This window comes from Lutra lutra, chromosome 3 (genome assembly GCF_902655055.1).
Source record: "Lutra lutra chromosome 3, mLutLut1.2, whole genome shotgun sequence".
Lineage (NCBI taxonomy): Eukaryota > Metazoa > Chordata > Mammalia > Carnivora > Mustelidae > Lutra > Lutra lutra.
The window spans coordinates 183,938,367-183,966,364 of NC_062280.1; the positions used below are offsets into that span (position 1 = coordinate 183,938,367).

Below are 27,998 nucleotides of genomic sequence, written 5' to 3' on the forward strand. Positions count from 1 at the left end.
ATACCAAGATAAAGTAGCCAACACCATAAGCCTGCATGAGTCAGTGTTCTGATTGCTGCTTTGACTCTGCTTTTATTATAGTAAGGTAACCACACCCACCTGCCTTTAGTGGAGAGTGCCACCACTTGGCCCTTTCCACCCCAGGATCTAATTACTCCTATCGCATTTCCTAGTTCAATGATCTCAGTTCCCACTGTTAGGACTGGCCTACAGAGAAAAGCAATCATAGATCTTTTTGAGGATGCTGGGGCTCCCCTCACAAATTTATTTTTCACAGTCGTGGCAAAAGTGTGTCTTCTGGACCATCTCAGCTTAGATAAGTCTTAAATGACAAATGCACTCTAACACTCCAGTCTCCCTAAGCCTTTGAATCCTTTTCTCTACATTAAACCAAGGCCTGTCAGACATTTCTAACTTAAACTTACCCCTGCAGCTACAGGAGATAATAATCTCCTACAGGCCTCAGGAAGAAGATTTCAGGTCATTTATGCACTTGGAAGCAGGAATTCAAATCCCTGAGCTCATCCTGTTCTTTCCCCACTTTGTCCGGCAACACTATGACAACCAACCAATTTCATTCTATTCATTAGTTTGACAAAATGTTTGAAGCTATCCAAACAACAGATTCTTGCTGCTTATAAGTAGTTAGTTAGGCGTATCCAATGGAAATGTTTTATATATCTCTATTGTCAGATCATGCCAAGGTCTATCACAGTTCTCTTTAACACTGGAAAGAGAGTCATTAGTATCTTTAAATCTAATCAGATAATTCTGGAAATGTCAGAATCAATTCAGAAAACTCACAAAAATTCTGTTCCTCTAAAACCACTCTTGATACAAAATCTGTATTATTCTGGGTTCTCCAGAGGTGGGGAAAAGAACAGAAGGCTGTATATATGTATATACAATGATTTATTTTTGTTATTATAAGCCCTTGACTCACATAAGTCCCCAAATCTTCTGGGTGAGTTGATAAGCTAGAGACCCAGAAGAGCCAATGGTGTAGTTCCAGTCCAAAGACTGGCAAACTCAAGAATCAGAAAGAGCTCATGTTCTAGTTAGAATCCAAAATCAAGAAAAAGCCAATGCCCCAGTTCAACAGCAGTCTGACAGTAAGAGTTCTCTCTTACTTGGGAGAGGATCTGCCTTTTTTGTTCTGACTGGGACTTCAACTGATTGGATGAGGTCCCCCCACATTACAGCAAACAATCTGCTTTAATCTGTCTATCCACTTAAATGTTAATCTTATCCTAAAGCATCTACACAGAAACACCAAAAATGTTTGATAAACATCTGGGCACCCTGTGGCCTGATCAAGTTGATATATAAAATTAACCATCACACCATCTATAAGTATTCATACTATAGTGGGAGTTTAGAACTGGGAGGACTAAGGCATCCATCACATTACTTTAATGATAATTTTAATGTTAATTTCATCATTGTTTAATTTGTAAGATTGTTTTTGTTTTATATCATAAAAAGACTTTGCATGTGGTTGTGCATTTATATATATTTAACATTAGAAATAAATTAAAATCAGTTTTCTAAACTGCAGATATGATAAAAAAATTTTTTTTTATCCACAAACAAGATTGAAGAAACCTATTACACAGAAACACAGCCACTGTCTCAAGATAACAATTTAATAAAGTATAGATTTTGTTTAGGGAATAAATTTGGTGTTGAGAATGGGATTCATTTTGTCCTTAATTGAATCCTGTTGCTGTAGTGATTTTTGAGATCTTACCTAACACTCACTACTTGGCTCTTTTTTTATGCACAGAATGAGTTGAGAATAGAATAGCAGCATCCCAGATCCTGATCTTGTCAGTTGGTGTTACAGCTTTAGTATTCCATAAACAAGCTAATATTAGTGAGAATGTTATGAGAGACCTTTATCATGTGCATAATGTGTACCATCTGGTTGTAAGTGACAGTCTTCATACAATAAATTTGGTTTACTCATATTTAGATAACTTCTAGAAGATTTATCTGTACAAGCTGCTGAAATTTTGCTTCACATATCCAAGGAAATTTAGAAAACTGAAGTGTGCAAAATTTTTGAGGATCTATATATAATATGTGTGTGTGCCTGTGTGTGTATGTGTACATACACTGTAGACTTTTGTTTAAAATAAGAAGTATATCTTAACTTTTTTGTACTCTTTGTCACCATTGCTACTCATGACGTATTAATTGTTGGAGTTAGAACCATATGGCTCACACTTGGTCCCATATGCAGAGGTAGTGTGATATTATAAAACTGCTTGGAAGTGCTCATGAAGAATCATTTCCTTCTTGTCCACATTTATTCATGTTCTTTTGTGCAATATCCTCCAATTCCACCTCCAAGGACACATCCTTTCTGGATTTTGCACTATTTCCCCCACCTCATTCTGTGTTAAAACTGACCCATCCTCAGAATAGCACCCATCAATTAAAGACCCAAGTTCCTTTTTTATATCTCAATGCCCTTGAAAATAATAGATTTCTGTTTGCACAAATATCACGTACACTCTTACAAGTCAGGAAACAATTTCTTGGGAAATGGGTGAGGAAATTCACCTAAAATTCTCTGGGAATAATGTGTTTTACATATAACACTAAAGACACAATCCACAGAGGAAATAATTGATAGGGTGGACTACATTAAAATTAAAAATTTCTGTTACAGTTAGAAGATGAATAAGTTCTGGAGATCTAATGCACAGCATTGTGATTTAAAAAATACACAAAACTTTTACTCTGCAAAGAACAATATCAAGAGAATGAAAAGACTTACCATAGACTAAAAAAATTTTTAAAAGATACATCCAATAAAGATCTGCTATCTAAAGTATGTAAGAACACTTAAAAGTCAATAGTAGGAAAACTAAGAATCTGATTTAAAAATGGGCCAAAAATCTTAACAGATATCTCACCAAAGAAGATATACAAATAGCAAATAGTCCTATGAAAAGATGCTCCACATCATATATCATTAAGAAATTTCAAATTAAAACAACAATGAAATTTCACCATACACCATTTAGAAAGGCCCAAGTCTGGAACATGGACAACACCGAAGATTGACAAGGTAGTAAAGCAACAGGAAATCTTTTACATTGCTGGTGGGAATGCATAGTAGTACGGCTACTTTGGGAGATAGCTTGGCGGTTTCTCACAAAATTAAACCTACACTTACCATAAAACCCAACAACCAACATCTTTGGAATTTACCCAAAAGTGTTGAAAACGTATGCCTATACATACACCTACACAGGGATGCTGATGGCAAGTTCATTCATAATTGGTAGATCTTGAAAGCAACCAATATGTTTTCCAACAGGTAAGTAAACTGTGGTCCTGAAGACTATAGAATATTATTCAGCACTAAAAATAAATGAGTTATTTGGCTATGAAAAGTCACTGAGGAACTTTTAATGTATATTACTAAGAGAAAGAAGCCAATCTGAAAATGCTACATTCTGTGTGACTCCAAGTAGATGACATTCTAGAAAAGGTGAAACTATGGAGACAATTGAAAACATCAGTGGTTGCCAGCAGTGTGTTTGGTGGAAATAGACAAAGTAAGAGAATTTTTAGGGCAACAAAACCACTCTGTATGATATTATAATGAGAGATAGATGTCATTATATATTTGTCCAAACTCATAGGATGCATAAAACCAAGAGCCAACACTAAGGTAAAAGTTTTGGGTGATTATGATATGTTGATATACATTTATCCTTGGTGGAACAAAAAAATAAATAAATAAAAACACCACTCTGGTGAGTGATGTTGGTAATGAGGGACTCTATGCATGTGGGGATGCAAGGGGAAATCTCTGTACCTTCTTCTCAATTTTGTTATAAACCTAAAATCACTCTAAAATGTAAAGTCAAACAAATCTTTGGGAACAAGTTGACCATCTCTCTTTGTAGGAAATGCAGAGGTTGGGTGTGTTGTATTGAAGGCTTGTGGTTTTTGTTTGTGGCTGTTTATTTGGGCCAGGGTTTTTGCATAAATTTATTTGTTCCAAAACATTTATCAAGTGCCAACCATGTAGGAGGACTCATCCATATAAATAATCAACCTTGCTAAACTTTGAACTATAAATGTGTGTGTGTGTGTGTGTGTGTATTAGTGCAGGTAGTTTGCTCTAAAACAGCAAGTCCCCTTGCCAATCCTTGACTGGGAATCAGGAGTCTAGCATCCTATTTCTGGATCAATTGGCTACTATCCAAGGAAACTTTGTTGTTCAACTCACTTTGCTTGCCTCAACCTCTAATATTCAATAACCATATTTCTGTGTAAAAAATAATAAAATGCCTTATGTTTATGATTTCACTTAATTTTTACATCTATCCTGGGAGAAATCATTACAATCATGTAAATGTTACAGATGAAGAAATGAAATCTCAATGACTATGAATTTTGTAAGATTTCTGGGTCTTTAGCCTAGCTTCTTCCACCGTACTTCATTGCCTTCTAGCCCGAATTCTAGGAGTCTGTGTAGCTCCAACTTAAATAAATTGAAAAGAGGGCACCTGGGCAGTACAGTTGGTTGGGTATCTGACTCTTGGTTTCAGCTTAGCTCGTGATCTCAGGGTCATGAAATCAAGCCCTGAATTGTCTCCATGCTCAGCAAGGAGTCTGCTTAAGACTCTCTCCCTCTACCCCTCCACATCACCCCTGCTAAAATAAATAAATAAATCTTCTTTTTAAAAACTGGAAAGAGTTAAGTGCTAACTTATATATCAAACTTATTTCCAGTAAGTTATATACTCAAAAATCTTACACAAAATACAAGATACTATGAAGAGCTATTTATAAGCCTCCGAAGTAGAAAACATACATATGATCATGACTTTGAAGGCTTAAAGTATATGAAATTAATACATGAACCCCCCCAAAAATGACAAAAACATACATTTTTAAACAGTCCTAAACTGAATGATTATGACAAGAAGAAAACATATACATACCTCAGGTAAAAAACACAGCAGTGTTTACAATTGGACAATGGATAGGGACAAGGATAGAAAGAGCTGACAGGATTGCTGAAAACTTAAAGTAGTTGGAAAACTATTCATTTTATTATCATATGTCACATGGAATTAGATACTGGGGAAAGAGTGAATTGTGGGTTTGAGAAAAAATGAGTATGGATGTTATTTATTCCAAGAGATACAATGCAAGAATGGAAGAATTTCCATACTGGGTCAGGGAAGGTGATGTAATTTTCAACATCCGCATTATTCTTCTGCTTTCAATATAAGTATGTTCCCTCCTTACACATGCACCTGTTATTTTCATAATGTCTTGTCAACCCAAAGTACAGCAAATAACATATTTTAAAATATTACATAGTCCTGTCTGAATACAAACCTCCAATTGAGAACACCACAAGGGCAAGCAGAGAACTAGCCATCCCCTACAAACTAAGCACTTGTCCTTATGTGTGCTGTATTTTAAAGATATTTTCATGAATAACTTTGATATTTCTATTCAAGGATGATGGCAATGGCTATTTCCTTATATTCTGTTTAGATATCCCTTGGGCCAATAGATTTCTTCTTAAAAAATAACATACAAAATATTTAAAGCTTGAAATATTAAATATATTGATTTATAACACACATGATGAATTGGATATGTGGGCCAAACTAATTCATTCTATTTAATAAATGTAGTAAGCTTCACAATCTCTCTTGCACAACATTCTTAGACATTTTGATAATTTTTAGGCTCTAAGGATTAGCTACTTAATAGTCTTCATTTACTGAAGTAAAACAGGGAAATTTCCACTGAACTTAATTTTCATATTTCATTGGGAGAAAAGTTGTCTCCTCATCAGCATTCACAGTTTATCTTGCTGCAACTAATTTTTAACAAATACTAGTAAGTGAAAATGTCATCTATTTACTCAGTGCCCAATCGAGTATCTGAAAGATATTCATTATAGGTCCAACAAAAAGTCCAAATAAAAGAAAATATTTGAAGGCCTCAAATTATAGCAATCCTCAATTTTCCAATTATTTCCAAAGCTCTATAGCTAGGTAGGCCATCTTCTGGCACATTCAGTGAGCTTTACAAGATTATACAGGAAATGCACCCTGGATTAAGCCATGCAAAGGCAAAACAACCTGCCTTCCAGTTCTCTAATGTGAATTCAATCATTCCTCTGTTAGGCAGTGGGTGGTTTTGCACAATTTATTAGTGAGAAGGGAGCAGTCATGTTTTTCTAGTAAGTTTGAAGGCAAAATGAAACACTGTTCAGTATTTCTAATGAAAATAATGACCATATCAGGGATAGTCATCAAAAATAATTAGCATCTACAGCAGGAGTGCTGACCAGCTAGAATAGACACGGATCTGAACTAAACCAGTGAGAACAGGCTGAAGAAATGCAGGTATAGCCAAAGTCAAGGATGGACTGCCCATGGCCAGATTGATCAGAATACATATAATTTTATTCCCTCCTGCCACTCCACTAAAATACAGTATAAGGAATCATTTTCAAAAACAAACAAACAAAACACACACACACACACACCCCTAAATATGGAGAGCAAACAAAAATGGTAACAATAACAGAAGCTCATAAGCAAATGGATGAGTGGTCTTCTCCTCTTGTACACATAGTGAGATTATACATCCTTGTCCCTTGAGGTTAGGGGTTCCATGAGACTAGATTTACCCAATAAACTAGTGAGCAGAAGTGACATGTGTCCTTCCAGATGGACACTTTTAATCACGAGTTTGTTTCTCCACATCTGACTTCCCAGCTCTGGTGATCACAGAAGCACATGCTAATATGGAGTTAAGGTATTAAGTTATAAGGAAGAGAATTACCTGGATAGGTAATGGACATAGCTACCAATATTTTAGAGGCAATTTTTTTTTCTAGCCTAATCTACCCTATCGCTTTGACATCTGCAGATTTCCCAACAGACATGTAAACAAGACCACACTTGTCTAATCATGAGAGAGTCCCCTTCACAAACTCAGATATAATTCAATTTTCACTTCCTACTCTTAAATATTAGCACGTAACTGTGAATCAGGGATTACAACTTATCTAAAATAAATAACATGAAAAAATTATATCCACAAGCATAAAAAAAGCGACTTTCACTAAACAATGTTCTTCGGAGAGAATAAAATAATAATAAAAAAAATTCTAATGAGCATCTCAACAAGGCCTAAGAAGACCAAAAAAAAAAGCTATGTTTTGAGGAAAAAAGATTGACATATATAAACCTAAAATCTGATTGCAAGAAGGAAAACCTCAACAAAAATGCTGAAGGAATTAAGTTTAGGACATTTCCCAGAAAGCAGAGTAAAACAATGGAAATTAGAAGAGGAATTCAAGAGGACACGTTCTAGAAATTCAAACAACAAAGAAAATGGAGGACAATCAACAGAGAGAATTCAAGAATATTTCCCCAGATGGATAGGAGTTTCTATATAGGAAGGGCCACTTGTTCCCAGCACAAAAGATCTAATTGTCCCACATCAAGGGATATCATGATGAGATTTCAGAACACAATGAAAGAGATATCAATGTATATCTGTTCACTATACATCTTTTTTGTTTGATCTCCTTAAATAAGGTTTGTTACAGGCTTTTAATTTTATTGTTTTGTAGTCGGAGAACTCATACTTTGTTAAAATTACTTATTACTGATATTTGCTTTGTAATCTGATATGTGAGCTCTTTTGTAAATGTCTTATGTATGCTTTAAAAGAGTGTTTATCCATTAGTCATTACTTCATGATGCTACTTGTAAATCTATCTACTTGGCCATATTCATTTATTAAGTCAAGCTTGTGGAAGTCTGTATTTGGGACTGATGTAATAAGTAACCCTCGTTTCTTCTTCTGAGGTTAGAACCAATTAAAATATAAGCACAAATGTCAGACAGATAAAAATAAAAATACCAGCTATTTTACAGTTAAAAACTAACCTAGAGAATGTGCTCATAAATGATATCTAACATTTCATCCAGAAATTACCATTAAGTCAGAAGTGTAGGTAGAAAATTTACATGCAAAAACAGTTGGCCTCAGCTCATGTCATAGAGAAGAGAGGGAAAAATTCACCCTCACTGTGGAAAAGCAAATCTAAAACAGTTAGAAAACCCTAAAAGGTCAACATTCTGGTTTTTCCTTCCCAACCTGCTAGCCAGAGCAATGTGTTCTCTTTCCATGTGAAGGAACTAGTGAAGTAGGGCAAAGAGATGTGAGGAGTGTTACTAGAACCATGGTAAGAAGGCAATGGGTTTCTCCCAGAGACTCTAGTTATCAAGTCATCCATATATATCTGCACTGGCTTTCATCTGCTTGAGCCATCTGTTACTGAGACAGTGGGGTTAAAATCCCCCACTGACTGTGGAGGTGTCCATTTGCTATTTTTCTCCAGTTATTTTCCTTCATTGACATTTCTTTATTTTAAGGGTGTTAAAGGTATTGAATTATTTCTCTTGTTATTATGTAATGAACTTCTTTCTCCTTCTAAATGCTGAAAACCCATTTTCTTTTCATTAATATAATGACATCAGCTTTCTTTTGGTTATTGGTCTCCTGGAGCATATTTTTACAAGCATTTACTCTCACCCTTGCTGAATCATTTTATTTTAGTGTGTTGCTAGATATTTTTTTAAATCTAAATTGAGTGTCTGTTCCCTAATTTGATTTAGTTCATTTCACTTAGAGATTACTAAATTATTTGCATATGGTTCTAACATATGATTTTGGGTTTTCTATTTGCCAGACATTTTTGTTTGTGTGTTTGTTCTTTCCTGACTTCCATTAGATTTTATTAATCCCCTTTTCTTCAGTAGATTAGGAACATATATATTCCATATTAATTATTTGCTAAGTTTTGAAATTTTTATATTTAAATACATCACTGTCCTGACAGAAACTAAATATTTCTCACTTCTTCCCAAATAACAAATACTTTAGAATGTTTTAATATTTACATGTATTTCAATCATACTCTGTTTTCACCCCCTAAGTTAGTCTTCTATTGTTTTTTCAACCAACACACTTATGTACAGTAAGCTAGATGTTTGCCAGGTTTTTTTTTTTAATCACTACTGTAACTTCATCCCACTCCTTCATTTGGCTTAGTTTCTTAGATTTTTTCACATACTCTTTAATAATGCATTTAGAATTGTTTGGGGGAGCATTAAAAATATTTACTCTTTGTTTAAAAAGCTTTATGTATTCCACACAGTTTAACTCTGTATAGAATTCTGCATTCCTTCGTGTTTAGAATTAAATCTTCATATTTTATTATTTATGATTGTTCTTGATAATTAATCAAATATTCTTTGTTTCTGTTGAGGTGAATCTGTCTTTTCCCTGGATACTTTAAAAATTTTCTCTTTGGGAACTTCTGTGTAAGACAGTGGAGTATGAGGACCCTAAGTTCACTTTGTCCCATGGATACAACAAAATAACACATCAGTGTAAATAACTGAGAAAATGACCCAAAGACTGACAGAACTCCACAATTCATTGTTGTTAAAAGGCCACATTGAAGAGGATAGGAAGGGTAGAGAAGGGTTGGAGAGTTAAATGCCATGGGTCTGACCACAAGTGTGAGGGAGCCATGGATGATGGACATAGAGAGAGATGAAAAACATTCTATCACACCAAGGATACTGCATGGCAAAGACAATAACATTTGGTTTTAAAAATCCAGGGACTGAATTTTGTGTATTCTTACAACCAGTGGGACTTAAGGCCTAGAATTATAAAAATCAGCAGCCTCAGCTCTGGGAGAGCCCAGAGGGTGAAAGGAAGTGGAGCCCATGCCCTTTAAGGGACAGCACTAAAAACAGCAAGCAGAGCTACAGCATAGAAGCAGTAGTTCGAAAAATACCTGGAGCATACAGGAAAGAGAGTTATTTACTAATTTCAGAGTTCCCTGAAGGACTTCTCCAGGAACAAAGGACCTGGCAACCACCATTTCCCTCTCTTGCCCCCAGGATAAACATATGGTCACCTGCAGGGACCAAGATAGCACAAGCATTTACTATTAACTTACTTACATCACGCTCTACCCCCTCTAGCAGGACCTGCCTCAGTCCCAATGCTGAAGCTCCTCCCCCAAGAAGACCTGTGCAAACCTTGCCAACACTGAGTCTCCAAACTGCATGCTTCACAGGACCTCAGTCCCGGTGGCAGCAGCTGGACACCTCCCACTGAGGACATGTGGACTGTATACATGCACTTTGCAGAGTGACTCCAGTCAGCTCCAGTATCAGTGGCAACTGGGCATCCCCTATGGAAGAGAGCAGCACCACCTTGTTAAAAGTGCATGCCTTGGGGTGCCTGGGTGGCTCAGTGGGTTAAGCCGCTGCCTTTGGCTCGGGTCATGATCTCAGGGTCCTGGGATCGAGTCCCGCATTGGGCTCTCTGCTCGGCAGGGTGTCTGCTTCCCACTCTCTCTCTGTCTGCCCCACTGCCTACTTGTGATCTCTGTCTGTCAAATAAATAAATAAAATCTTAAAAAAAAAAAAGTGCATGCCTTGCCCACTACTTTCAAGAGCAAGAGACATAACTGACTTTCCTAGCACACAGAAATAGGCAGTTAGACAAAATAAGGACAGAGGAATATGTCCCAAATGAAAGAATAATACAGAATCACAGCAAGAGACCTAAGTGAAACAGAAATAATATGCCTGATAAGGAATTTAAAGTAGTGACCATAAAGATACTCACAGACTTGAGAAAAGAGTAGAAGACATCATCAAAAACCCTTAACACACAAAAAAATGAATCCTAGATGAAGGATACAATTATTGAAATTAAAAATACACCAGATAGGATAAGTAGCAGGTTAGAAGAAACAGAAGAACAGATCAGTGACCTAGAGGACAGAGTAATGGAAAATTAAAAAGATGAGCCAGTGAGAGGAAAAAAAAATTATTCAAAATGAGAATAAACTTAGGGAACTCAATTACTCCATCAAGCATACCATTCACATTATAGGGATACCAGAAAAAGAGACAGAAAAGGGGGAAGAAAATTTGCTTGAAGAATAGCTGGAAACTTCCTGATTTGGAAGATGGAAACAAATTCAAATCCAGAAAACACAGAGATCTCCGAACAAAAATCAACCCAAGGAGGTCCACACCAGGACACACAGTAATTAAAATGGCAAAAAGCAGTGGTAAAAAATTTAAAAAGCAAAAAGAGAAAAGAAAACAGTTATGTACAAAGGAAAACCCATAAGACTATCAACAGTTTTTTTTAAACAGAAACTTTGCAGGTCAGAAGAGAGTGGTATGATATATTTGAAGTGCTAAAAGGAAAAAATCTGCACCCAAGAATATTCTATCCAGCAAAACTATCAATTAGAATAGAAAGAGAAAGAATTTTCCAGAAAAAAGTTAAAGGAATTCATGCTCACTAAACCAGCCCCATAAAATACGTTACGGGGGACTCTTTGAGTGGAAAAGAAAAACCAAAGTAAGAGTAAGAAAAGCAGGAAGGACAAAATCGGTAAAAATAAGTATATCTGTAAAAATCAGTCAAGAATCACAAAATAAGAAGTATGACACCATATTCTTAAAACACGGAGAAGGGGGAGGTAAAGAATGAATTCAAACTTAACCATCAACTTTAGACTGCTGTATACAGATGTTATATACAAATCTAATGGTAACAGCATATCAAAAACCAGTAATAGATATGCAAAGGGTAAAGAGAAAGGAATCCAAGTATATCACTAAAGAAAACCAACTTATGGAGAGAGAAGAGAGCAAGTGAAGAAAGGAACAGAGGAGATCCACCAAAAAAAAAAAAAAAAAAAAAAAAAGGCAATATATAACTCTGAATGCATATGGACTAAGTGCTCCAATCAAAAGACATAGGAGCTCCTGGGTGGCTCAGTCAAGTCAGTTAAGTTAAATATGACTCTTGATTTCAGCTCTGGTCATGATCTCAGGATTATGAGGCTGTGTCCCACATGGGGATCTGCACTAGGCATGGAGCTTGCTTAAGATTCTCTCTCACTCTCTTTCTCTCTCTCTTAGCCCTTCCCCACCTCTCCCTAAAGGGGAAAAAAAGATATAGGGTGATGGAATGGATAAAAATACAAGACCCATTTATGTGCTGCCTACAAAACACATGCCTATTGAAAGTAAGGAGATAGAGAAACATTTATCTTGCAAATACATGTGAAAAGAAAACTGGGGTAGCAATACGTAATATCAGACAAAATCAATGTTAAAGCAAAGACTGTCACAAGAGAAAAAGAAGTACACTATATAATCATTAAGGGGACAATCCAAAAAGAAGTTATAACAATTGTAAATATTTATCCACCCAAAAAGGGAATACCCAAATACATAAAATAGTTAATAACAAAATAAAGGAACTAAAACAATAATAGAAATACAATGATAGTAGGGGACTTTAACACCCCACTTTCATCAATGCACAAATCATCTAAACTGAAAAATCAAGAAGCAATTGTATTGCTTTTATTGACACCCTGAACCAGATAGATGTCTATATATATATATATATATATATATATAATATATATTTATATATATATTATATATATATATATATTCATATATATATTCAATATATATATATTCAAGTTTACTTTTTAAAAGATTTATTTGAGAGAGAGCACAAATGGGGGGAGAACCAGAGGCAGAGGAAGAAGAGGCTCCCCACTGAACAGGGAGTTGACATAGGGAGAAGGACCCTGCAGATTATAACCTAAGCCAAAGGCAGATGCTCAACCAACTGAACCAAGAAGTCAACCCTGATATATTCAGAACATTCCATCCTAAAACAGAATACACATCTTTCAAATGCCTACAGATCATTCTCCAGAATATATTACATATTAGGTCACAAAATAAGTCTCAACGAATTCAAAAAGATCAAAGCTATACGATGCATCTTTTCTCGACACAACACAACAAAATGAGAAATCAACAACAAAAAAATTTTGAAAGACCACAAATATATGGAGGTTAAATAATATGCTACTAAATAATGAATGTCTCAACCAAGAAATCAAAGAGGAAATGCAAAGGTACCTGCAGACAAATGAAAACATAATCATCCAAAATCTTTGGGATGCAACAAAGCTGTTCTAAGAGGGACGTTTATAGCAATACAGACCTATCTCAAGCAGCAAGAAAAGTCTCAAATAAACAACCAAATAAACAACTAAAAGGAGCTAGGGAAAAAAAAAAGCCCAAATCTAGTAGAAGGAAGAAAATGATAAATATTAGAGCAGAATAAATGATATAGAAATGAAAAAAGTAAAGAAAAGGAAAGAAAAAGATTAATGAAACCAGGAGCTGGTTCTTTGAGAACCAGCTACATTCATCAAAAGAGAGAGAGGGACAGGACTCAAACGAAATAAAAAATGAAAGAGGAAAAATAAATAACATTAAGGAAATACAAAAGATAAGAGAATACTATGAAAAATTATATGCCATCAAACTGGACAACCTTAAAGAAACGGATAAATTCTTAAAACTGTGATGTTCTAAAACTGAATCAGGAAAAAACAAAAAATTTGAACACTGATTACCAATGATGAAATTGAATCACTAATCAAAAAACTCCCAAAAAACAAAGTCCAGGACCAGAAGCCTTCACAGGTGAATTCTATCAAACATTTGAAAGAGTTAATACTTATTAATCTCAAACTATTCTAAAAAATAAATAAAAAAGTGAAAGGAAAGCCTCACACTTCAGTCCATGAGGTCAGCATTATCCTGATATCAAAGCCAGAAAAAAACACCACAGAAAAAGAGAACTACAGGCTAATACCTCTTATGAACATAGATGCAAAAATCCTCAATAAGATATTAGTAAACAGAATCCAACAATACATTAAATAAATCATTTATCATGATCTAGTGGGATTTATTCCTGAGATACAAGGGTGATTTGATATTCACAAATCAATGGGATACATCACATTAGTAAGATCAAGGATAAAAACCATATGATCACTTCAAGTGAAGCAGAAAAAACATTTAACAAAGTACGTCTATTCATATTAAAAACACAACAACAAAAAAGTAGATTTAGAAGGAACAGACCTCAACATAATCAAGGCCTTATATGAAAAAGCCACATCTAACATCACAACGAGGAGAAACAGTATTTTCCCAAGGTCAGGATCAAGACAGAGATGACCACCCTCACCACTATTATTGAACATAGTACCAGAAGTCCTAGCCACAGCAATAAAAAGAGAAAAGAGAAGGGGATACCTGGGTGGCTCAGCCAGTTAAGTGTCTGCCTTTGGCTCAGGATCCCTATGTCCCTCCCTGCTGGGCAGGGAGCCCACTCCCCCTCTCCCTCTGTTCCCCTCCCCTACCTGTGCTGCCCCCAACCAATCTTTCACAAATAGATAAATAAAATCTATTTTAAAATTTTCAATTATTTTTTAAAAAGAGAGAAACAAAAGACATCTAAATTGATAAGGAAGAAATTCATTTGCATTTCACATGGTACTATATATAGAAAACCCTAAAGACTACCAAAAACACGAGAATGATAAATGTATTCAGCAAGGTTGCAGGATATAGACTCAATGCACAGAAATCCATTACATTTCTATACACTAATTACAAAGAAGCAGGAAAATAAATTAAGAAAACAATCCCATTTACAACTGCACCAAAAATAATAAAATACCTCAGAATAATCTTAACCAAAGAGATGAAAGACCTGTGTTCTTAAAAACTATAAAATGTTGATGAAAAAATTTGAGGATGACTAAACGAAATGAAAAGACATTTCATGCTCCTAGTTTTGAAGAACAAAAATTGTTAAAATGTCCTTACTACCCAAAGCAACCTACACTTTTAATGCAATCCCAATCAAAATACCACAGCATTTTTCATAGAACTAGAACAAACAATCCTAAAATTTGTATGGAGCCACAAAAGACCCCAAATAGCCAGAGTAATCTTGAAAAGGAAAAACAAAACTGGAGGTATCACAATTCAAAACTTCAAGTTATATCACAAAGCTACAGTAATTAAAACAGTATGCTACTGGCACAAAAATAGACACATAGTTCAGTAGAACAGAATAGAAAGCCCAGAAATGAAACCACAATTACATGGTCAATTAATCTTTGACAAAGGAGGCAAGAATATGAGATGGGAAATAAGATAGTATAGGGAAAACTGGACAGCTACTTACAGAAAAATAAAACTGGACTACTTTATTACACCATATACAAAAATAAACTCAAAGTGGACTGAGGACCTAAATGAGAGCCATGAAACCATAAAAATCCTAGAAGAGAACACAGGCAGTAATTTCTCTGACATCAGCCATAACAATATTTGTCTAATTATGTCTTGAGGCTAGGGAAATAAAAGCAAAAATAAACTATTGGGACCATGTCAAAATAAAAAGCTTCTGCACAGAAAAGGAAAGAACAAAACAAAAAGGGTAACTTTATTGAATCAGAGAAAATATTTGCAAATGATCTATCTAACAAAGGGTTAGTATCCAAAATATATAAAGAACTTACACAACTCAACAATTAAAAAAACAAATTTGTCAAAGATTAATTGACTACAATTAAAAGTGGGCAGAGGACATGAGCAGGTATTTTTCCAAAGAAGACATACAGATAACCAACAGACACAAAAAAGATGCTCAACATCATACATCATCAAGGAAACACAAATCAAAACCTCCTTACATCAGTCAATATGGTTAGTAACAAGAAGACAAAAAATAACTAGTATTAGTGAGGATATGGATAAAAAGGAATCTTCATGCAGTATTGGTGGGAATGCAAACTGGTATAGCCACTGTGGAAGACAGTATGGCAGTTCCTCAAAAAATTAAAGATAGAATTATCCTATAATAAAGGAATGGGTCTACCGGGTATTTATCCAAATAATATGAACTAATTTGAAGAGATATATAACCCTTATATTTATTGCAGCATTATTTACAATAGGCAAACTATGGAAGTAGCCCCAGGTATTCATCTATAGATGAATGGATGTCCTTTTTTGATAAATATGTGGTGTGTGTATGTATATATTTATACATACACACAGTGGAATATTATTGAGCCATGAAAAGGAATGACATCTTGCCACTTACAACATGGGTGGATCTAGAAAGCATAATGCCAAGCGAAGTAAGTTAGTCAGAGAAAGAAATACCATATGATTTCACTCATACGTGGAATTTAAGAAACAAAACAAATGAACAAAGGAAGAGAGAGAGAGAGAAGCAAGCCAAAAAACAGACTCTTTACGGCAGAAAACAAACAGATGGTTACTAGAGAAGAGGTGGGGGGAGGGATGGATAAAATAGGTGAAGGAGATTAAGAATACACTAATCTTGGCACACCTGGGTGGCTCAGTGGGTTAAAGCCCCTGCCTTCGGCTCAGGTCATGATCTCAGGGTCCTGGGATCGAGCCCTGCATCAGGGTCTCTGCTCAGCGGAGAGCCTGCTTCCTCCTCTCTCTCTCTCTCTGCCTGCCTCTCTGCCTACTTGTGATCTCTATCAAATAAATAAATAAAGTCTTGAAAAAAATGCACTAATCTTGATAAGCACTGAGTAATATATGGAATTGTTGAATCACTATATTGTACAACTCTAACTAATATAACACTGTATGTTAACTACCCTGGAAATAAAATGTAAAATGAATTAATGAAACTGAATTTGAGGAACTAAATAGACATATTGCAAAGACACATAGAAATGGCCAACAGATGCATGAGAAAGCTAAGTGCTAAACATCACTAATCATCAGAGAAATGCAAATCAAAAACACTATGAGATGTCACCTCACGCCCATTAGGTTGGCTACTATCAAAAAGACAACAAATGTTGGTGAGGATGTGGAAAAATAAGGGAACTCATGTGCACCATTCATAGGATTGTAAATTGGTTTGCTCACAGTGGAAAACCATATAGAATTCCTTAAAATATTAAACATAAGACTACCATATGATGCATCAATCCCGCATCTGGGCATATAACCAAAGGAAATTAAAACAGGATCTCAAAGAAATATCTTTACCCTCATGTTCATTACCTCATTATTCACAACCACCAAGATAAGGAAACAGCTTAAGAATCCATTAATGGGAAAATATGTGGTATATATACACACAATGGAATACTCAGCTATGAGAAAGAAGAAAATTGTGCCATGAGACAAACAGGAACATTATGCTAAGTGAAATAACTAATAGAAAGACAAATACTGTATCATATCATTTATATGTGAAACCTAAAAAAGATTAATCTCAGAAACAGTAGAGTGGTCATTACCAGGGACTGGGGGTAAGCAGTGGTGAGGGAAATGGGGAGATATTGGTCAAAGGATATAAATTTCCAGGTATAAGATAAATAAGTTCTGGTGATCTAGTGTGAAGCATGGTGATTATAGCTATAATACTATATTATTATATACTTGAAAATCACTGAGAGATTGGATCTAAAATGTTCTCACCACAAAAAAGAAATGGTAATTATGTGACATGATGAAGAGGTGTTAGCTAAAACTATGGTGGTAATCATTTGCAATATTTAAGTATTTCAAATCAGTGTGTTGTATACTTTAAACTCACACAATATTGTATATCAGTTACATCTCATAAAATATGGGGGAAGAAAAACTGAATTAGAGAAAATTTTTTATAATTTTATAATTTTCTGTACTCACTTAAATTCTCAATTTATTCATTCACCTAATTATTACCAAATGCCTACTAGGTGAACACAGAAATTAATGAGGGATACCCTACTCTAAAGAAAGGCAGGTATAGACTATCAGATTTCAAATACCCCTAAAGCTCATGAAAGTACATATATATATAAAGTTATATCAGATTTTTTTTCTGTACCAATATCTATTCTTTGAATCATTTGTAATAATGTGTGCCTTAGTTTTCCTAACCCAATTTGCTAATAACATTTTTTTATTCATTGTACAGATTAATATTTTGTGAATAAATATGTACACATTTTCTTAATATTCCCACAAAATTACCTCATAAAAGTGGAATTATTGGGTTAAGGAAACATATTTAAAAAACATTTTTATTTATTTTGGCAAATGCCCTAAAAAGGGGGTTGTATCCTTGACAAAACTATTATCTCAGGGGTGCCTGGGTGGCTCAGTGGGTTAAGCCTCTGCCTTCAGCTCAGGTCATGATCTCAGGGTCCTGGGATCGAGCCCCACATCGGGCTCTCTGCTCAGCAGGAAGCCTGCTTCCCCCCTCTCTCTCTCTCTGCCTGCCTCTCTGCCTGCTTGTGATCTCTTTCAAATAAATAAATAAAATCTTTAAAAAAACAAAACAACAACAACAACAACAAAACTATTATCTCCTCTCTGCCTTGCCTTTGTCACTGGACATTAGATAATTGATATGATGTGTAAAATGATATTTATTTTCTTTCCAACAAAGAAAGCTTTTCATTATTTTCTTAGAGATAAATTAACTTTTTATCTTCTAAATATCCATGTACTTTCTTTCACCACCTTTCTATCGGGATTTTTGTTGTTTTCTTATGGATTCTATGAACTCTTTCTGCGTTAAAGACATTGCTGCAAAATGCACGGCAACATTTTCTCGACATTGCTGCAAAATGCACGGCAACATTTTCTCCACTACGCTACTTGTCCCTGTACTTTACTTTTTCATGTTGCACAGAGATTATTTTTTTAAGATATTAAAGCTATTACTCTTTTATTTTACAGAGTCTGCCCAAAAATCTACATGCTTTCCCCCACCTACACATAAATTTAAAAAAAAAGTGTATGATTTGTCTGCTTTCTCATTATTTATACTTAAGTCTTTGGTCTTATAGACACTTCTTTTAGAGAATTCTCTGGTATAAATATCTACCTCATTTTCCAATTACTTAATCAATTAGTCAATACTGTATTTTGACTAACCCTTCTTTCTCACTGAAAATGCTGTCATTTCAAAGTTCCGTAAAACCGAAGTCATGTCTAAAGTCATCCAGCCAGACTGTGGCAGAGCCAATGTTTGACTGCAAGTTCAGTGCTTTATTTGTGTAGTGGCAAAGAGCATGGTGCTGGGATCAAAGAGAACCACATTTGACTGAGACACACCTGGGATTTCACTACAACCACATTACCTTGAGTAGAGTACTACTCCAGCTCCTAATCTATTTAATTATCTACCTATCTAATTAATAATCTAATTAATTCTACCTACCTCATTCAACTGTGTAAAATCACATCCTCCAACTTATTCATTCAGTGATATTTATTAAAAAGCACACTATGTAATAGACATTTTTAGACCATTTGTAGAGACAAATTATTTGACTTTGTTGAATTCAAATAATGACCTATAATCCACTCCCAGCATTTCAATCTGCCCTACACACTCATCATTGGTAGAAAAGATTGGCTTTATTTTTTTTTTTTTAAAGACTCAAAGTATGAAGAAAAAGTCCATAAGTGCATAGTGTACATTCAGTCACCAATGGCTGTCTGACAGAGGTAGAAGGGAAATTTTGTAAATTAGTGACCATATTAAGAATTAATTCTTGCCCATGTAATTTTCCTTATTAAAAATAGAGAATAATTATTATCTTTAAACATAATCTTCACTGTTCAGTGAAGCTAAGAGAATTTTTTTAGGTATGTGGATAGATTAAGGGGAGAGAGAGGAAAAAAATGCCCACATTTCCCTGTCACAAGGAAAAGGCTGGCATATGCATGGTAAAAAAAAAAGCAGCTAATGGGACACATGGGTGGTCTAGTCAGTTCAGTTAGGCCTCTGACTTGATTTCTGCTCAGGTCATGGTCTCAGGGTCTTTGGATCATGGAGTGTAGGGCTCTGCACTCAGAGGAGAGTCTGCTTGAGATTCTGCCTTTCCTTCTCCCCCGTCCCTCCCCTCCATGTGCATGCATGTGCGTGTACCTACTATTTCTGTCTCTAAAATAAATAAATCTTTAAAAAAAAACAAAGTCCTCTCAGATTCATCAAGTTATTTTGATTCAAAATTTGTTAATTTTGATTCAAAAACAGTTTCCTTGCCACATGAATTCTAATTCTGAGTACTTAGTTGCTTAATACACAAAAGTAGCACAAAATCCCAATCTGTGGGATTATGTTCCCAATTTGGGTTAAATGTTGATTTCTTAGTCCCCAGCAAAGTGCTTGGAATCAGCACAAGTGATCAGAACAGAGACTTCCATATTTGATGCCTGCTTCCCCTGCTCACATGTTACTTAACCCTCCCACGCTTCAGATTCCTCAGCTATAAAATCAGGCACAGTAACAGTAACAACTGCATGGGATTATCATGAGAATTAAACAAGTTAATATTTGTGAAGTGTTTGGAACAATACTGGCACCCTAGCATGTGCTCTATAGATATTGCCAAATAAATTAACACATGACACTTCCTTTGTGGCGTCTTCTCTGACCAAGCTACATATATCCCTTTATATACCCCATAGTACCAACCATCAGGCATGTGCCCAAATTTTAGTAGTATATTTATTCTTATAATAATATGACTATCTGTCTTCCATCACCAAAGACAGAAATATGAACTTATTGGCATCTTGTATATTGCTATGATGTATAAAAAGATTATTCAAAGATCACTTTTTAATATATTGATGTAATAAATTCCCAAACTGATTTTTTTTCTTTTATGGCTCTTTGGTTAATCTTTGGTATAATCTACAAGCTCAGTTAATTAAATCCCTTTAAGAAAACCATCTTTGCATCAAATAATTGTGGGGCTAGCCTTCTTTGCACACTCAGATTTCTTTTTTTTTTTTTAAAGATTTTATTTAGTTATTTATTTGACAGACAGAGATCACAAGTAGGCAGAGAGGCAGGCAGAGAGAGAGAGGAGGAAGCAGGCTCCTGGGCAGAGAGCCTGATGTGGGGCTTGATCCCAGGACTCTGGGATCATGACCCGAGCCAAAGGCAGAGGCTTTAACCCACTGAGTCACCCAGGCGCCCCCACTCAGATTTCTTAACAAATGTCAAGACCACATTGTGATTTGACCCGAAACTGTAGCCTTCACTACAAGGCTCTTGAAGGGATCTTTAGTTGTTGTCATATAAGTATCGTCTCAAGGGTCCATCATCTTTAGAACTATTACACTTATTAATAACATCTCTACTCAGATGTGAAAATGACATCTGATTGAAAGTGGGATTGCCTGGCTTGCAGACATAAGGCTTAACATCTTTCTACTTACATATTTTTACTCATTTTGATACATCTGAACCCAGACCAGTGGCTGGCTTATGAATGAATGAAGCTCAAAAAGGCATAAGAAAAAGTTACTCATGAATCAAACCCAGATACCTCCTCACAGTGCTTTAGAAAAGAAAAGTAAATCCCTTCAAGCTCAAACTTATACAGTTATCTTGGGGAAAAAAAAAACAAACATTTTTTAATTGCCTAAAGTCCTCATAGCTCCTTGTTAAGCTCTGGCTATATCAAGAAGTATAAAACCATGACTAAAATTTCACACTCTAGTCCCTATTTAAAAAAAAAGAAAGAAAGAATCACTAGTTTATTCATCTTGGCTAATGACACAGAAGGGCAAAACAGGTACTCAAACAATGAATAATAATGTAAGAACTCAGACTGTAAAAATCAATATGTCAGATCAGTAGAGCTGTGCTTCGTTTTAATGCTCTCATCCCTGAATGCGGTAGAGCTTACCTTCTGAATTATACACATGTATTGACCTAATTACATAAATATTGACTTTTTCTTATATGAAGATTTTTTTTCAATCTCACTCTAATTACAATGTCAATATTTATGGCTGTAGCAACACTGAATTTAAACTTTATTAATTGTGACTGATAGTGGCATGCCATGAGATATTTCAGATGCCACATGGTCTCAAAACGTTGCAGGTACTACCTAGTAAATAAGTCAGTAATTTCCTACATATATCATAATAAGGTAAGTTTCTTTAATAAAGTGATTATTTCATCCCCAATAATTTGGGGGCTGGTCTCCTCAGCTTCTCAGGTTTCATAGCACAAAAAGTAATAACCAGGATCTGGATCTTGGTCTATAATTTTACCTACTTTTATTTTTTTTAATCAAACACTTCATTCTTAACTTTAATCTTCACCCTATTAACAAATTCTTTGCTCTGTTGACAGATGTCTACAACCATCCTCATAGCCATGGATGTGTGTAAAGGATATCATTTAATATTTATTATTCTTTGATCTTTTTCCAATAAGGAACGTATACATAGTTCAGTCTAAAACAGAATACAATCAGTATAAGTTCTACTTTTTAAAAATGTCCTAATTATTTCTCCTTACATGGTTTTATTTTCACTAGAAAGATTTCACACAGTTACTGCAATTGTTGTTACATCTCTGAGGCAAGCAATAGTGCCATACCTCAGGACATTTTAATTAAATTTCTTTTTTTTTTAAACGAATCAGTGGCATTAGGAAAATATTCCAAGTGCTTTAAAAACCTGGAGAGCTTTTCATTTTGCTCTTGTAATATTTTTGAGAACTCCCACTCAAGGGCCTGCTCTCTCTAATTTAAGAAGAGCAGAAGTGCCTGTGGCACATTAACCATTTAGAGTTGGGCTAACGCATGGGGAAGGCTAGGATAAAACAATGGCGCCAACATTTTGGGTTTAAGAGCTGTTCTAGACACATCATGGGGAGCTGGTCATGCATTATCCTGTGTTTTCTTGTTTGCTTCTGCAGGGATGCCCGAGGACGTGAACCTCAGTGACGTAAAGCAGACCCATCAGACAGGCCGAGGTAGTACGTTAGATACAACGGGAGCAGGATGTTCCGCAGCACCTGAATCTATGGCATTTATGCTGCTGGGTGTGGTAATGTTCCTTCCTTGGCTTTGGTAACTGAACTCTTCCACCCTGATATACCTGTCTTCTTGGAGTCCTGATTTCTCCCCTGTCTTCACCTGATTGGGATAATAAGTCTTTGTGAATGTAACAATTATATTTATGAAAAGGTATGTCACACTCACTTCTTATAAGCCAAGTGGGAATGTTCACAAAGTATCTAGAAATGATAGGCTGTTTGAAAACATGTCTTCTAGGATTCTAACTTAAGTCTCCTTCAATTCTAATGTATTAAACCTGCCAATGTGAAGAGCACAGAAGAGACTTTGCATATGGATTTAGTGTATCTGTAATTTTACTATCTTTGATTCTAAACTCTTTATAAAAGCAAAATGTCTTAAATGGAAAGCATATTTGTAGAACAATGAAAACAGCACATAGTGTTTCTTAAAATATTGAAATTAGAATTCCATTAAATGAATCAAAACAAATGATGGCAAGTAGTATGCATGAATTTTCAAGAGAGTCTTCCATTTTTGCAAGCTATAGGAAGAAATTACTTGAAGTCTGTAAGTTATAGAGTAGATTGTTGAGGAGCATTTCATGTAGTTTCATTGAAGCTTGATAAATTTTATCCACTGTAACTTAGCCACAGACAAAACTTAACCTGAGTATTTTGGTGGCATCTGACCTGTATTCTAGTACATTCAAAATGCATCTTTGATATTGAGGCTCTTTTTCCTCTTTGCCTAATGGATTTAGCCATGTTGTAAACACACATCTGCTCTGGGAATATCTCTAAGAAAGCTATTAATTATTTAGTAAATAACTTGCAAAATGATATATTCATTCATCCTCCAAATATTATTTGCTATTTTCTTAAATCTTGATATTAAATAATTGGCTATCTATACATTTCTAAGGTTCCTATGAATATCTAAAGACATGTACTAATACAGAAAATGTAGCACACAATGCTTTAGCTCTTTTTTTACGCACATAAGCAGAACCGCTAATCCACAGTCCCTGATTTCCCAGTTGTGATAAGATGCCTCAGCAGACCCCGATTAGGATATGTCGATCATTGTACTTAAGGAGGAAGTGATAAGTTAGCTTTTAAGAAGTATCGTAGCCAGTTGGGAACCAGAAAATATTATTAATACAAAGTGACGGAATCGAAAAGAGAAGGGCTGAATTTGTAAATTTTTTAAAAATCAAAGGAATTTGAAATGACCTCTGAGGAAAAGTCAAAGAGGACTCAATAGATGGCAAATATTTGTAAGGTGAAATCAATCTCTCCAAATCAGGAAACAGTATATGATCAAATCATGTTCTCTCATGGGTTCTAAATTAACCAAATGATCTCACAATGGTCAATTTAAACTACGGTATGTTTAAACTGACAAGTCAGATTTTATTGCTTGTTTAAACAGACTTCAAAACTGTGTTATTCTACCTGCCAGGTCTGACTGTCATTTCCATAGGCTTCCATTCCAGATCTTAAGATTTATCCGATGATCTACTTGGTTTATATCTCATTTGCACCACCACACTCCACAAATTATAAATGTCAACTCATATTTGTCTAATCTTTAAGCTCAGCTCATTATTTAAATAAACATGGAATACGAAGTCACCCATTTGTGACACTCCTGCCCAAGTCATGTTTGGTTTGCTCTGGCAAAACTTCTTTCCCAACCTTAGAGGAATTTGGAAGACAAACTGAAGGGCATAGTTCAGCAGACTAAAATGTTTCTGGATTAAATAATATTATGGGAGATAATTTTCAATATGGCAGGAGATTCATAAAAGCAGAGTAGTAACCACATCAATAGTATGAATGAACTTTTTTATCAACTAAATTTTACATCTTCAAATGAGTGTTGTCTACCTTCAGCTAGGCACGCTAGAGACCATACACGTCGTAACATTGCTCCTCTAGCTTAAAACATACATAGGCTTTTAGAATTCCTTTAAGAGCCTAAAGCATATTTTCTAATATTCTCAATGAGGATATTCATTCTTTAATACTCTACTCCATAGCTCTGTATGTTTGACCAGTTCTTCATAATTTAAAACTCTTTCAAATGAAATAGAGTATCCCATTTGACCTTCCTTACCCCAAGAATGGGCTCATTTTTTGGCCAATAAAAACTGCAACACTGAGGGTTTTTTTGGTTTTTTAAATATGTCTCGGAATGCTTTTCTGAAGTCTTCCATAAGTCTAAAAAACTTTGATCAATGGTAAGATTTTTGAATATGTGTCTACTTTCTAAGAGGACTTAAAGGATAACATCCAAATGAATGTATATATTTTACAATATCACTTACAGCTTTATAGTCATATCTTTCGCTTCAATCATTTAAACAAAGGCTTTTTGTTAAATCTTAGTTATTTCTATATAAATTTATGTGATCCTGGAACAGTGTAGTGTTATGTATGTATTAGAGAAGAATCAGTTAACAATCTGAGCTAACACTTATGTGGCTATAGCACCATGATCAGTGCTTTTATGCATAATCTCCTTTGATGCTCCCAATAACATTATCACCTCCACTGTATCGATGAGGATACTGAGGCATACAAATATTATGTAATTTGTCTGGTGTCATACAGCTCATCACAGTAGAATCAGGTGGGTGAACTTAATGTCTCCAAATAAACTATATATGATCCTGGTTCAAAGATAGGATAGCTCTGGAACAGTCGTAAAGAATCATGAGGTTAGCAAAAAAATTACTCAGAGGTACTTTAGGTCTCCAAACTTGGATTTAAAAAACAAGTTCAATTTATTGTATAATTATAATTGTATAATTATAAAACTACATACTAGTGCAAAAGCATAAAGAAAAGGAAATGTAAACATGAACTTTTTTTTCAGTACCAGTCATTGCCCTCCCATGTGTGGAAAACCCATTTGAACACATCAACCCCCCAAAATAAATCAGCTACCAAAAAAAAGAAAGAAAATACACACATTTTACAACTATCATGAAATTCCTTTTCTGTGCAACTGAAGGGTATACAATATTTCTTTAGCCATAAGGCACAGATGGCATTTAAAAAAAAATTTAAAAAGGAGGCAGAGAGGAAGGAAGAAGCAGTGAGGAAGGCAGGGAGAAAGGCAGAAAGTGGCAGAATATTATTTTTAAAGTCCTAGATTTGCCTTTTTATCCTCTATTTGTGCAGGAATGTCTTATCAATGAAATAATGTCTGGAGTGTTCTCTTGTCATTAAAGGATAGAAGTTAATAAGCTATTTCTTCCTAAACACTCAGATTTCTCTGAAGTGCTCAATGATGATGCTTTGAAAAGGACTCAATTAATTTATTGCTAATTGTTTTCAATCACTTAAAATATTGTTTCCATCATCATAACCCTTCAGGTACATAAAAAATTGTTTCTTCTTGAGTGAATGAATTCAACCTAGACTTCTGTTATTCTATGAGATATTCACAGAGCAGTCTGTGATATCAGTATTTCTTTATATTGCAAACTTTAGTAGCTTATATAATGACATGGGTTGTATGAAAATTCAGAAATAATTATTAAGGTTGTTAAGTATGACTTTGGGCATATCGAGTTTTTCTTTAAATGGAGATTGTTGTATATTAATTATTTCTGATTAAAATATAGATAAAATATCTTGCTCAGGTTCAAAGTCTGCTTTCTTTGACTTTGCTATAATTCCATGGTGACTGAAGTGGTATTATGTCATTATTTTATAAATGCGGATTTAATCTAATACAGTTCTTAAACTATTCACTCTGCTTTCATGTGCAGAAAACTACTAAAGAATTTCTTCACAATATAATTTATCTTCATAGTAGAAACAACAATAATATTTGGAACAGGGAGGGATGGGATGAATATTTCTGGATAAATTTGCAAACATGATTCAAGAGTCTCTCACCTTCTTGTACTTACCAACTGTCACAATGGAATCATCTTTACCATGAAAGATAGGAGGTCACACATCCCCCAAATTTTTACTTTGCCCACATCAAAGATCAAGAGGAAGAGGAAGAAAAGGAGATAGAAGAATTTTAAATCCCACAGAACTAAAAACAGAATAGTAAAGATTTAAAATAGTAAATAAATAATTAAACATTCAGTCAATAGTAAATATTTAAATATTTGACGACAGAAGGGATAGGATTGACCCATAGGACTAATTTGAGTAACCTGGTAACTAAACTAGTAAATCCCTATTTTTATTAGTTTCCATACCCACTTTTGAGAAGTACTGAACTAGAAGAAAAGAAGCATCTTAGAAGGAAAGCGACAGGGAGGCGCCTCTGATTTCCCTGAGATTACCTAGTGAAGACCAGCAACATAAGAAAGAAAAAGAGCCGATTGCAAGAACAATGCTGTGAGCAGTACAATTTGTGCACATGTCTTATCCTAGGTCTTTAAGAAATCTAGGCACTGACCAGGTGAAGAATTTTCCAACAGTAGCAGTTTCCTCAGAATGAGGTTGAAAGACCCACATAGAACCAAGAAAGACTCCAACTCCATAACTGTGGTCAAAAGACTTCCGGAATACAATTTACAAAGTCACTGTCCTTTTCCAGCTCACCATGCAAGTGCATTGCTCTACCTGCTGCCCAAGAACATACCTTCACACCCTATACACATTTTCTTGCTGTTCTATTTTTTTTTTTAAAGATTTAATTTATTTGTTTGTCAGAGAGAGAGCACAAGCAGGGGGAGCATCAGGCAGAGGGAGAAGCAGGCTTCCTGTTGAGCAAGGAGCCTGATGTGAGACTCGAGCACAGGACTCTGGGATCATGACCTGAGCCGAAGACAGACGCTTAACCAACTGAGCCACCCAGGTGTCTCTGTTCTATTTCTGTTTTATTTTCTTATCTATAAAATTGAGTTAAGTGTATCTAACTCAAGAGTTAGAGGACTATATAATGCAACATGTTAGGAATTCTCCTGCCTCACTACACGCCTTAATAATTTATGTTTGTTCCTTTCCCATTAAGGCTTCTGTTCAAATGCACATGTTCCCAGGATGTGACAATGACAAAACATTTAGTTATGGATTCTGCATGTGGATAAGCTTTTGAATTAGTTTGAAATTGAGTAAGTAGAGTTTGGGAGGGAAAGGAGAAAAAGTGCAGGGAGAACCTCTCCTGCCTGATTTCATATTTC

At 35.1% G+C, this 27,998-nt stretch overlaps 1 protein-coding gene across 1 annotated transcript in view; it reads left to right on the forward strand.

The window, feature by feature from the left end:
* Positions 1–25,899, forward strand: part of GPC5 (glypican 5) — a 1,410,504-nt gene extending 1,384,605 nt beyond the window's left edge. Inside the window, exon 8 of the mRNA XM_047720231.1 lies at positions 22,738–25,899. Within this exon, the coding sequence (XP_047576187.1) occupies positions 22,738–22,895 (158 nt within the window). The 3' untranslated portion in view covers positions 22,896–25,899. The remainder of the gene's footprint in view (positions 1–22,737) is intronic.
* The last annotated feature ends 2,099 nt before the right edge of the window (positions 25,900–27,998 follow it).